We start from the raw sequence: 14,320 nt of genomic DNA, 5'->3' as shown, positions 1-14,320 counted from the left end.
AACATATTTGTGTGGGACAGCACCAACGTCTTAGATTATCAAAACTGTATTTACCTTTAATATACGTCACAGTTCAAATGAGAATAATTTTCTTGTGGTATCTAGTTCTGGACTATGACAATCATTTTCAATCCGTGGCCTCAGACGTTAGTGTAATAATACATTTCCCACCAACGTACATGTGAGTAACTAAATATGGCGAGCAACCGAATAATGGTGAAGAATAATGCGTATGTGGTTACTCAAATATACATCAGGGGAACTGTAAGATTACACTTACGTACTAGACTGAAAATGGACGTGATTGCCCAAAACTAGTCACTCTAACGAAATGACTGTTGTCGCAAGTGTGAATGGTATTGTATGAAAATAAGGATTTTAGATTGTAGTTGACTTTTTTGACAGGACCTGCATGAGCTTGAATGTTACAGCATTCCCACTAGTATGTCAGTGTGTTGTCTGTTTATCAGTATTGTGAGAGTCACTCGACACAGTTTGGGAAACGCTGGACACGTTACATTTTGATGCAATGAAAATTATTTTACCGACCAGAATGACAGATGTCTACAGCGAGACGGACCAGGACTCGAACCCGGACCTATCCATGTTGCAGGATATTTTTTTCTGACATTTGTCTCATCTTCGTCACAATGCCTGCTCCTTAGCCTGAAACTAACGGAAGCTTTCCTCTGCAGTGTGATCTCAGGAATTATGCCACAGTTTGAATAGGCCAGACGTTGCTTTGAACAGTATGAGTAGCTATATAAATTTCTGTATTCTATATTTTTATATGAAATTATGTTGCACGATACAAAAATGGAGATATCAGAACGTAACAGACACTTTCACATTCAACTGCATTTAGAAACTAAAATTATAACGCTTGTACGGAACTCAATTTCTTCTCGAAAAGTGCATGAGACATTATCCAGGGTTGTTTACTGACAACAATACGAAATTAATCACATCTCAGACATCAATGTGATACAGAAAAAAAGTGAAATTCCACGGTACTGATAAAATAGTCATTCAACGTTTATATGCGTCATCTTACAATTGTTTAATTTGGTGTTTGGTTCGAATGTTATAGCACTATGTCATTAATTTGGAATTAATACCAAAATACGAAACATTACTTGTACGTACTTCTGACATGTAATGAGATCACGGCCAAGTAACTTAACCGCCAAATACATTAGAGAAACGTGGCTTGCTGCGTCGTCAGCGTGAATGCTGTGAAGTTGGATGACGCGTGCTGTTGTCCAAATATCTGTTGGGGCTGCCTGTTTGCATCTACAAGGCTACCACACGACACATTTTCCACTAAAGTTATGAGAATTATAGTCATATTATGTGTGGCCTTCGTTAATGCACCGACCTTTTGTTCCCACTTCTGTCTCTCCTAAAATTATCAGAGATTATTGGCGAGGCAATAAATTATGAATGGAGCTCTGAAATTCGAAAAACTAGCACCTTCTTCGCAAAGTAAGATTTGTGCTCTTGTACTTTGTATTGAATTCTCGTTATTCACAAGTATTGCAGGTTAACTTTAATTTCTATTTCTTCTTGTAGGACACTGGTTTGTGTCCGCGAAATAAGCAAATTTACATCTTTTACACCACTAAGACGAGACTGAAACCGCTTCTGAATTGTGATACGCGTTTTTTAAGTTTGAAAATCATGTTTCATAAAGCTCACTTTCAGTATGTGACCGTCCGCTTGTAGAGCGAGACGGTTTGAAGTTCCGCATTAAAAGAGCACGAGGTACACGGGTCAGTAATATGTTAAGTATGTATTACCCTGCTAGTACTCCTCTAAATAAATCACGCCATAGAAGCACAGTTTCCTGCGACCGCCGGCTCTCAGCATTTTCGTGTTCCAGGAGCTTGTAAACATCAGTACCAGGAACTAGTGGTCTAAACCTGAAGACGGTTTGAAAATCCTTCCAAAAACTTTTGTGCAAATGGTAATAATATTTTTGATAGAAAATGAGCAACAGATATTTGCCGTGAGGATTGGAAACAGTTTTGTACCGTACGGTTTTGTTATTAGTTTAAATCAAAAGTCATAATATCAATAAGAAACGCTTCCCTGATGTTCTGCAAATACTATTTTATCACAATGCGACTTTTGGCTTGTTAGGCCATCGTCAGTTAGGCTCTGTACACGAAAGTTGCACAATAACATAACTATATAATTGTTGACTAGTAAACACAAAATCGTACCTTTGTTATGGAATGGCGTGTATAATATCATCTGCAGACTCTGTAGAAACGTATATGACGGCAGTCAGGAAGAGCTGTAGCAGATATGATACCAGAATATGAAAGAAGGTGGAGACTGTGAAACACAAATACAGCTTTTACAGGGCTTCAGAAAACTAGCTATAAGAAGTAGGGTGACGTTTAATATATTGTTAAGAGAAGCACAAAGTTGACACTAGTGGATTTACTTGAAATAGAGAGTTTGAAGCAGGTAGCCAACTTATACTTAGTTTTAAATGACAAAAGACCCCCTCCTCTTAAAATAGGTTTCAGTTGTGCGAATGTTAGATTACAACAGATAGTTCTTAGAAAGGAATCTATCCCGAGGAAACAGAGTTTTCTTCTTTTTCACTCATACACGATTCGTTGAAGTTTCACTATTATCAGTGATTAAATTTCGTTTGCCTATTAGCACACACTGCTAGTGTAGCTGTCTATCGCCTGCACTACAGCTGGCAACTTAATACGGTATTAACTGTACTACAAACGACAGACTTCTATGTCTAAATTGGCAATATCTTTGTAATATCGCGCGTCACTTTTATCTGTGGTTGCAATTTTCAATTGCTGTCTGACAACGGCCTAAGAATCAGAAATATAATCTTAATAGTGTTTGCAGAAAATTTGGAAAGTTTTTCCTATTTAATATTGTTGTATTATGGCGACTACTGAAAAACATTCGTTTACTGTTATATCAAAAATCGTATAGGCTAATGCTGTAATTTATTACGTAGACTCACTGAGCTGAGCTAACACGAAGATAGCTATGCAACCAGAGCTACTGAGGGGCTGGCTCTCTGACTGATATCTAGCCGAGAAACGTCTGGGCCAGTTACCCTAGCATAATTTTTAAATAGTTACTGTTAAAATGTATAATGTGCGGAGAAATGCATGTTCCATTGTGTGTTTGTGTTTGGCCTGAGTGGATCAAGTGGTTTTCAGAAACGCGTTTTAAATGACACCTTTTACGTCTTCAAGATGTGTGAACCAATGGCCTCATTCTCTTGAAGAGGCGCGGCAAGGTCAATCCAAACGATAAAGACACTTGGACGATAAGGGTTGCAGCTGCTGAGGTTGAGCTGAGAAGATATCGTCGTGCAAGAGGGCCTGCGGAAATGGGAACGGTGTACACATTCACACATCACACGTACCAATGAGGTGCTTCAATAAGTAATGTTAGGGCGAGAAACTCTTCACTCATAACACCCATCGTTAAGACTTGGAGTAAATGGCGTGAGCTAGCTCCTATCTCCAGATACTACGGTATTCCTACAACAAAATCACGTTGGCCACTAGATATTTCTGCCGACGTAAGGAAGTTTTCCTTCCTCTGGTCTCAAAAGTTTTTTTTTCTATCATAGTCGGACAATACCTCAAAACTAGCCCAATTATATGCTTAGACGTGTGTAATAGCATAAACAGTCAGTGTTTATTATAAATATGAAATGAGATTGGAAAATCGTTAATTACTGTGAATTCCAGCCGTTGAACGCACCTGATGAATTTTCACTGCTTAATCGATGTTTCATATACCATTTAAATCGTTTCTACTTATATATATATATATATATATATATATATATATATATATATATATATATATATATATATATATATATATATATTACATTTTGTATAGGCGCACTTTTAGCCTCCGTGCTAACAGTCACTACCTTGGTTATTTCTCCGCTCGATAAATACAGGATGGGCTTTAATACAAGAGGATTTGCGAATAAGTGCTGTAACTCTGAAAATATTTACGCAGATTTTGTGCTGGTCTTGGGACAGAAGTAATTTCACCAGTTTTATAACATCTGAGCACCCAGATTAGTTCTGGTCGTACATACAAGCCTGTAACGACGTGAAACACAGCTTTTCCTTGTAGCGATGTTTCACTTGCAGTGCTCTGCGAGCGACACTTGAAACTGCCGCGGGACCACGTCGCATCTGCAACTGGCCCGCTGTGTTTGGTCCCAACTCCAGCTCGTGGATCCCCAACTCCACTTCCCTCCCCATCTGCACCTGCAGCTGCCTGGCCGCACCACAGATGACAGCAGTGGTCAGACGGCGCCTACTTGAGCTGCACCAGCACCATGAAGTACGTCACCACGGCTCCCAGCACCTGCACAAAAGCGTAAACACATCAGACCAGACAAAAACCGACTTATCTGTAGTGGTCCCACATAAACGAGTAACTGAAGTACCGTATTCTGTTCTTACTCCCTATTTTTCGGCAACACCTTATGGCAGCTTCGCGAGTAAACGTCCTGCCGCAACCGTTCATCCTATATATCAATAAACAGCAATAATTCCCTCTACGTCGACGACACAGCGTTCTTTGCCTTCTATCCCAACCTCCAGAAATGCAAACGATCCCTTTATCTCAGTCAGATTACTTCCTGTGCTGTGCAAACACTGAGCCCTCAAAATCATCCTTCCCGAAAGCAGGCAATAGTCATAAAGCAAGCTACGAGCAGCTTTGCCCCCTCTCTCCCTCCCCCGTCACTTCTACCTCACCAACTACAGCCGTCATATAGAACTAACTAACACACAAAAAGACCAAACACTCTGACAATAAACTGATGTGGAAACAGCACTTACTAACCTGCCAACAAAAACCAGTTAATTAAATTAAAATTACTATGCCCCTCAACACGGTAACTGCATCCCCACCTAAAGTGCCTTACTCTAAACAGTCCTTTCAGACACCAGTGTGGATTTCCATTCTACAAAAACTTTACTGCTCCCTCCAAATCCTTGAACACCACGCACTACACCTCGCCATCCGTAACCGTCTACCGTCACCCATTAAGATTCTGTACTTTCCACACTCCTTTCTACATCTTCTTACATCTATTACAAACTTGACAGCAACCCCCCCTATCGTTCCATCTCTGGTTATCAACCCTTCTACTGGGCCGCGATTGTAACAACATATTACGGTAACTTTACGTATACACACTGCCCACATCTTATCAGAACGAAATTTTAGCCTACTCCTGCTACCTGCCAAGGAATTTGCCAGAATATCTACCCATTTCTCTAGCTTCAACAGAATACCCCTCTTCCTCTTCAAGTCTTTAAAATTATGTAAATAAATAGGACTAATTATAAATATAGTACCTTACATATGTCAAATTATTTTATAACTCTGTCATATGACACTACGTAATAAACTTCAACTTTAGTCGTCCCATATTATACCGTATCCGTGAAGTGTTTTGACGTATTATTTTCCTTTGTTTCATTCAAAAATTTCAGTATTTAAAATCTAACCTTCACACAACTGGAACGTAAATGCTACGCCACCACGATCAAGAGCAGACGTAAATAATGTATTAAACGATTTGCTCCTGGTGATGGACGTACAGGATCAGAAATGCGTCGTGTGATTTAACTCTTCTTTTTCTTTTTTTTCTACTTTGGTCTCGAAAACCGGAAGCGTTTTGTACATTCCTTTAGTAATAATTTCCTTTCCTGGCTGTCGTGGCTCATTCTCTTTTTCACAGGCTCTTCGCCTCAGTACCATTGTTGATATCATTCTTCCATTTTATCTGTGGACTTCCTCTCAACTTCCGCCCTCAACGAATTCTGAGAATGATGGGTATTATTTCCTCTTTCATCTCAGTTAGATGTCCTTCCCAAATCAATACTCTTTTCTTCACACTTCTGCCAGTATCAACATGTGAGTTCCTGGCTTTTTAATTTCCTACAGTCCTATGAATTTGGGGTGCGCCAAAATGTTTTCCTTAATATGTTTCTTTCTAATGTCTGCAGTTTTAGGGCATCTGGTCTGCATAATGTAAATGACTGAGACCCGTGTGCTACAGTCTGATTTTAATACTTATCCAAACTGTTGTACTAAACAGGACTCCCCATTAGTCAAAATATTCTTTATTTTACATTGCGGTCCTTGCATTTATCTCAATTTCCATTGTATTCCGTTCACTTAAGATAGTTCCCAGATATTTAAATAAGGCTACTCTTTTACAAGTGAAGTCCTCAACTGTCAATGGTGTACCATAATTGGTTGTTCTAATCATGATCGTGTACTCTGTTTCTCCTTGTTAATTTGTGACCTTGCTTTTCTTCAAATATATCAGCAACAACGTCTCATGAGCTGCATCATCGCTTTCCCGCCACTTCTTAGAACAACCACGTCTGCAAGTAGATTTAGTTCATTATTATCCAGTATTATTCCAGCTAGGCTCAATGTTTTATTTTTTCTACCTTTTCTGAAGCTAAATTAAAATGCATCGGATGTAACGCATCTCCTAGCCTTTATGAATTCAAAAGCCTCTGTCTTTATAAGCCACGCATTTTTTGAGAATGGAGGCATTACTCATTTTTCGTGTCAACTATTCTAGACAGTGTAGTCACCCAAAGATGTTTAATTTGTAACCTTGTACAAGATGGGAAAATAAAAGTGGCTCAGACGAGTGGATATGGTTGTACCTGAATCCATGCATATAACCGCACCCCAAAAGGATGGAGCAACTGCCCATACAGTAGGCTAAACCTTGGAGCACTGTTACACAATTCTCGCGCCTGAATTATTATCAGGGATCTGTGTGGTCGCAACCGTAGCTGGCCACACAGTTCACCCGATCTATCAGTGTGCGACTACTTTGTGCGGGGATCCATCAAGTCTATCTTAACAGCCCTCATAATCTTCAAGAACTGCAGAAGAACATTTCAGATGAAACTGCAGCAATTTCAAGAGACCAGCTTCGATCGTCCTCAGCAACTTGCTGAACAGCGCTCAAAAGTGACAAGAGATGAATGGTGTTCACTTTCAACATCTGCTACAGTCATGTTAGTACTGTATTTCCTTTCCTCTGCTGTATTCCTTTATACTCTAGAACTCTGTTCTCCGGGCCACTTTTCTTTGCCCCACCCTGTACATTTCACTGATTGTCCTCCTCGTATAACATACTGCATGAAAATTTTCCTAATAGAAATTGTTCCACTGGGATGAAGTAAGAGGAATAGAACAGGTTACCGAAGCGAAGAGATCGAGCGAGACGGTGAAGAACTTGGCGCCGGAGATCATGAGCGACTTTTGACACTGCTGGCACACGATCTGCACGAAAGTCTTGGCCTCCTCCGAGCCGTCGTACCAGTGGCAACTGTACGCCGCCTCCATCACCGACGAGCTCTGCAACAAGCCAGAAGGAAGCGTCGCCTCAGCAGCTGCAAAAGAACGTGTTTAGCTCAAGCAATCTGGTCCCAACGGTGTCCACTGGTGCTGCGATTCAAGCTCGTAGGAACTAAGATCAGGTTTAACGTCCCGTCGAGGACGAGATCGTTAAGGATGAAGCACAAGCTACAAATGGACACGGATGGGGCTGAGTATAGGCTGTTTTCTTTTCAACTTTACAGTCTCATTTAAGATTTATAAAAATCCTGAACCTGGTTGGCCGAACAGGGATCTGAACTCAAATACATGTCTAACGTCTTAATCTGTGTGCTGCCCAGCACAGCATTCACACTTAAGGATAGCAACCTGTAAAAACACTATGTTTCTTAGACGTGGCAGGTCATTAAATTCAGTACTGGGTACCGCAAATATTATAGAATTTGACCATCATGAAAGCCAGTCAAACGCAACTTACTCTAGTCGTTCACGTGACCTAGAAAGCCGTGCACAGCGGAGCATCAGTAGACGAATTTCTTGGAAGTTGGTTACATATTTAAACACGCCATTTTCTCATATGAGCCATGAAACATATTACCAAATCTTAGACGTAACTTATCAATAATTTTAAATAAATTCAAGCTCATGTGGGCGCACATAATAGATATTGTTTCCGCGCACTATATACGAATACAATACAAACGACACTAACGGTATTGAAGTGTCATGTATTCGTCGCAGCATATCGTCCTCTCTTTACCGCAGCATAGAGGCTGATGTAGCTGCAATACTGGTCTGCTGAAGTTATCGGATGCTTTCGTTCGACTGGAGCAGGTAGTGTCGTACGTCTGCTGAAAGTATGCCTCGGCCCGATTTCGGCTCTTCTAGTTTCATAGGCAGAAACGGGATTCCTGGCTTCAAGTAATGTACTGGCCGGAATTAAGTAATGATTTTCAGACTCTGTTGTATTGCTTGAGAAGAATACTGGAAAATATTGATCAAATATCGGATATCTGTTGATCTGTGAGGGAAATTCATGAAGATATCCATTTTTCCGGCAAAACAACTAAATTTTAGGGAACGGAAGGGAACCGGAAAGACGACAAGCAATGCACGCTCATTTGTCTAAATTCATGATGGCTCACCATTGGCAATTTCAAGAAGAAAACAATTACTATGCGGTTTAACGTCTCACCGAACACACAAAGCCCATTATGTCACTCTCCGTGGGGACAACTTTGACAATGAAACTCCTAAACAGTGTTATAACTCCAGCAAAGAAATTGATTGAAACGAATCAACTGTGGACTTCAGTAATGAAAATTCAATTACAACTCAACGAATTCCCTTCTTCAACGCCTGTGTAATATGCGACCACGCTGCCCATGATAGCCGCGCGGTCTAGGTCGCCTTGTCGTGTTGCGTGGGGTACTCCTGTAAGAGGCTCGAGTCCTCCCTCGGGCATGGGGGTGTGTGTTGTCCATAGCTTTTACGTTAGATTAAGTAGTGTGTAGCCTCAGGGACCGATGACTTCAGCAGTTTGGTCCCATAATGTTTTACCACAAATTTCCAAACTTTAATGTGTGCACAGATCTCTCTTTCTCATGAGCAGCCCCATGAGGGCATAACTATGCATAATTTACTGCGTGTATAATTACTGTCAAATGTTTTTTGCTTAGAACAATTATGTTTTATAGAATAAGGAGTTTAGCACATTATGGTATAGTTCCTGTTAAAAAAACAGGATGCAGAAACTACACTAGAGCACTGTTTTCACAGAGGGATGCTAGAGAAGGAGTGCAATGGGATGGCTCGAATTTACATGTTACATCATGGACCCATAACTGTTTTTGCTCTGTGATAGTGATCTACCGTTTTTTTTTTTTTTAAATCGGAAAGCAGAATAAGTACATCTTGTACATGCCAAAAGTACATTCAAGCCAAACGAAGAAGCATATGCAGCGAAAATAACAGACAATGTACTTTTTGTAGAAGTAATCAACTGTTCGGTTGAAATTGTCCAACTCCATGCTAAGTTTTATACTATGAAAAGCACTTCGTTTTAAGTTGTGTAACAAGTAGAAATCATGTAAATAGTAGCAATTTCTGAAAAGGCAATACGTGTCGACGTAACTTGGAATAGGGAGCTAACATACAGTAAATATACGTAAGGAGTTCTGTTTTCTCAAATTTTTCCATAAGAATAATGCCAACTGTGAGAGTGTATAAATCCACTAATTATGATATTTTAATTCTGATTATGGGCGACATTTTCATTCCTGAAGTATATATCTCAGTTACATCTCACTTACACAAAAAGTATTCACTTCACAAAACAAAGTAATCAGAACCGTGTATGAATTAACACATGGATTACTTTTATCATGTAAGCAATTACCATTGGACCGACGCTGGATTAAGTGAGTCATGCAGCAACTATCGGTTGTCTATACATTGTGAGTTTCATAAAGTACTTTTCAACTGCGGAACACGATCTACTATAAATACACACATCAAAAAAAGGTATGCATCACCCGGCTCTCAGAAATCCTGAAGAGAGACGTTGACTGTGGATACTGTATTACAAGACAGTCCCTTTGACTGTTCAGAGATGTCTAATATTAAACCTGCCCAAAGACGAACCATGCATGAGCAGCGCCTATTGAATGGAGGTGTTCCGACGGCCGATCAGTTCCAGTCATTCCACCAGGAAGGAGGTACACGGCTCGTGTTGTCTGTAATTCAACCATGCCTACATGGCCAATAATACGGTTCGATCGTGACCATGTTGTTACTTTGTGCCAGAAAGGGCTCTCAACAAGGGAAGCTTCCAGGCGTCTCGGAGTGAACCAAAACGATGTTGTTAGGACATGGAGGAGATACAGAGAGACAGGAACTGTCGATGACATGCCTCTTTCAGGCCGCCAAAGGGCTACTACTGCAGTGGTTGAGCGCTACGTAAGGATTATGGCTCGGAGGAACGCTGAGAGCAACGCCACCATATTGAATAATGCTTTTCGTGCAGCCACAGGACGTCGTGATAGGACTCAAACTGTGCGCAATAGGCTGCATGATGCGCAACTTCACAGCCGACGTCCATGGCGAGGTCAATCATTTGCAACCACGACACCATGCAGCACGGTACAGATGGGCTCAACAACATGCTGAATGGACCGCTCAGGATTGGCATCACGTTCTTTTCACCGACGGGTGTCGCATATGCCTTAAACCAGACAATCGTCGGACGCCTTAGGCACACTGTCCAGCGAGTGCAGAAAGGTGGAGGTTCCCTGCTGTTTTGGGGCGACATTATGTGGGGCCGGCGTATCCCGTTGGTGGTCATGGAAGGCGCCGAAACGGCTGTACGATACATGAATGCCATCGTCCAATGGCAATATGGAGATCCGCTGCCATAAGCAACTTTGACTAATGGTAGATTGTATGGCTCGGCGTCTAGGAATGAGCATCTCGCAAAAAGGGAATCTGATTAGGTTTTCGTGTACCACTGTCGTGGGCATCCTTTAAATGCGAGTAGGCGATGATGTGTTGGACGTCCACGCCTTACCACAGATGGTTGCCTGCTCTGTAAAGTGGCGATAGTCAGAATATCTGACTATCGAGTACAGTGCTGGTGGAGATTTGTTTCAGAGCACACTGTTCACTGCACGTTATTAAACATGGGACTCCGCAGCAGCCGACACATACATATTCCTATGTTGACCAAAATACTTTGCCAGATACGTTCACAATGGACACAGGATCATCGACGTTTGTTGTTAAACCACATACGCCATTATCCAGGTGAACGGTTACCCGAAAAATGTATCGCCCCACGGATGCCAGCCAGTGGAGGACTATGCTATAGGAAACATTCACTTGGGTATCCGTGTGGCTTACAGTGGTAATCAGATGCACCATGACAGCTTCGAAGTATGTGAACCGTATTGCGGTCCACCAACATCCCTTCATCGTTCATGTCTTCCCTGACGGCAATGGCATATTCCAACAGGATAATTGTCCCTATCACAATGTCAACACCGTGCAACGGTTGTTTGAGGGGCATTGTAAATGAACTCATGCCGATGTCTTGGCCACCAAATTCGCCTGATCCGAAACCGCTGGAACACATCCGGGACGTTACTGGGAGTCACTTCCTCAAGTCAACGGTTCCAAATTTATAGGAACTACGTGACTTTTGCGGAGACATCAGGTGCCACATATATCTGGAAACCAACCGAGGACATTAAGCCATGTCACGCAGAATCGCTATTGTATTCATTTCAAAGCTTCACCAACATGCTACAACAAGTGTTCGTAATGTTTTGATTCATCAGTACATTTTGAAGTAGACGTATCGTAAAAATTGTTTCTCGCTGTTCAAAATTTTATCTACAATGGTTGTTGGGAAAGTAAGGAACGGTCAGTCGTGAAATGGAAATCACAGTGAAAATTAAAAAAAAACTGTTTTCTTAGCACATTTAGCTACACCTTCCAAGTACTTCTCTACATAGTCACCGCTCCGGCTTAGAAAATTGACGGAGCGTTATACCAAATTTCCAACACCATCGTTATAGAAGACAGCCGCCTGTGCTTTCCGATAATTCTGTATGCTGGTCTATAATGCGTAGCCTGCGCCCAAGTGTAGTCTTCGTATCCAGCGTTGCATGTGAACAGAGATGATATTCAGGACGAGCCAATTAGGGCTGAATTGTGGATGATCGAACACTTCCCATCGAAAAGGCTGCAGGAGCGACTTCGCTGCCCCTGGAGAGGGTGGCTGAGAATTGCCATGAAGAAGATAGTGCGTGGCAGTTGTGTTAGGTGGGCTGCATTTACTAAGGCGAAGCCTCTCAGCGGGCCTTCCTACTTGGCGGGAGACATTGTTGTTCTACGCACCTCTACTCGCTCACAGTGCGCTCACAACTGAAGAGAGCATCTTGATGCAATTGACGGGCATACTACAGAAATTGCCCAAAATGTCTGAGAAAAGCCTCGTCGTATTTTCACAGTGGTTTCCATTTCGCGACTGATCGTTCCTCACTTTCCGAAGAGCCCTCCTAGTTCTTTTCTTTTCGCAAAATATATTTCAAATTGCTCAAGGGCATCCAGACACCATCCCACGTAAGCTTCGTGGAGGACCTCCCGGTTTGTGTTCATGTCCGAGAGTGTGTGGTTGTGTATGGGAAGGCAGGAGTACGTTTTCATCTATGTCACAATATGAGTAACTTTCGTAATAGTTATGTTTGTACAGTTTCTCTAATTTAAATAGCGATTTGCAGTAATTTGGTATGATTTACTCTGATGCTTCCTTTTCGTTTGTATACTGCCACTGAACCTATTTTAATCATATTACAATCAGCTTTGTACTATTACATCCATTTGTTCTCTGTTATTCGATTTAGATATGAAAATTACTTGTGGCAAGAGAGGAAAACGGTAAACAAAAAATACATAAAAAGTGACCCACAATGAGTGTGTCTTTTATTGTATTTAAGGTGATCTCGACGTCCTCAGTCATTAAATATTTATTCTGTGTTGAACCTTTTGGAAAAAGACTATTTGAAACTCAGAATGACAGAGACTGTCGGTAACATAATGCTACAAAAAAGGTGGTCACCATTTTGCCTGTAGCTCACCTCTTCAATGAGCCTGTTGCCAAAGACGCAGAAGAGGAAGACCTGCCCCAGGGTGTAGAACAGGTAGCCAAGTACAGAGGCCGCGTACACGTCCACCGAGTCGATCTGTAACAAAGAAAACACAAATGTGAGACGTTCTGCCAGGAAGTACAATACCGAAACACTGAACTTACTTGTTACGCTCTGATATACCTCTCTCGGTATAGATATTTATTTATTTTTTTGTATTTTTTCCTGGGTTAATTCCTTCCTATAGCTGCATGTATATGTATCGATAGTCATGCAGCACAATCGGATAGGTAGTGGTCTTGTGCATTGATCTCTGTTGAACCTGGATGCACATGTATGATCTCAGAGCTTAAATCTTCTGCTTCCCAGCTGGTTCCTGAGCTTTTCACCGCCCACCATGTTGTAGTTGGGCAAAACGTTTCTGTCGATCTGTTCGCGATGAAGAATTATTTACCGATTTCAGATTATAGACATTATGTCATGGACCATAACAGTGACTGAAGCAGGGACTCATCATATCTGCAGCATACTGAAATACTTATCAAATTCTTGTCGGGTTTCCAGCCGGATAAAACTGTCATCTGAGGACAATATTTCAGCGGTCCACCTGGCCGCCATCATCAAGTGAGAAAAGCTACGCTGTTCTCGCCGGTAACTAATTCCACTCGCAATTGGCCGCTTCGGAAGTACAACAGCGCATGCGCTAGATACAGTGCGCCGTTGCTCAATAATTCCTGCTACCAAATGGTTCAGGTGGCTCTGAGCACTATGGGACTTAACATCTTAGGTCATCAGTCCCCTAGAACTTAGAACTACTTAAACCTAACTAACCTAAGGACATCACACACATCCATGCCCGAGACAGGATTCGAACCTGTGGCTTCCTGCTACCCCCTGGCGCAAAAATAGTTGCAGCGCCTCCGGTGGTGAATACTGTTGAAAACGATATATCGTTACAAATGATTATTCATAGATGGCAGAGTCAGATGCCGTTGATTCTTCATGCCTGATAAGGATTCCACGTTTTACTTAGCGGGTATCCATTATCACGATTAATGTTACTATCTGCTAGTCTGATTTCGACAGATTCTTTTAAAACACAATCCCAGTATCGCGAAGCATTTGCAACTACTTGCGTCTCGTTGTATAGTATCCTGTGTCCCTCTGTAAGGCAATGCTCAGCCACAGCAGATTTATCTGGTTGTAATAATCGCGTATGACGATGATGTTCAATACACCTGTCGTTGAAGGTACGAATAGTTTGGCAAATGTAA

General features: G+C 41.6%; 1 protein-coding gene across 1 annotated transcript in view; it reads right to left on the bottom strand.

The window, feature by feature from the left end:
- Window positions 1-3,918: 3,918 nt before the first annotated feature.
- The window catches only part of LOC126284655 (odorant receptor coreceptor), a 289,713-nt gene continuing 279,311 nt past the window's right edge, over window positions 3,919-14,320 (bottom strand). Inside the window, exons 7-9 of the mRNA XM_049983760.1 lie at window positions 13,038-13,142; window positions 7,267-7,422; window positions 3,919-4,386 (exon numbers count right to left, since the gene is read on the bottom strand). Of these exons, the coding sequence (XP_049839717.1) occupies window positions 4,336-4,386; window positions 7,267-7,422; window positions 13,038-13,142 (312 nt within the window). The 3' untranslated portion in view covers window positions 3,919-4,335. The remainder of the gene's footprint in view (window positions 4,387-7,266; window positions 7,423-13,037; window positions 13,143-14,320) is intronic.

Source organism: Schistocerca gregaria, chromosome 8 (assembly GCF_023897955.1).
Source record: "Schistocerca gregaria isolate iqSchGreg1 chromosome 8, iqSchGreg1.2, whole genome shotgun sequence".
NCBI lineage: Eukaryota > Metazoa > Arthropoda > Insecta > Orthoptera > Acrididae > Schistocerca > Schistocerca gregaria.
Note: the sequence above shows the minus strand (reverse complement) of the source record. Positions and strands in the feature narration are given on the sequence as shown.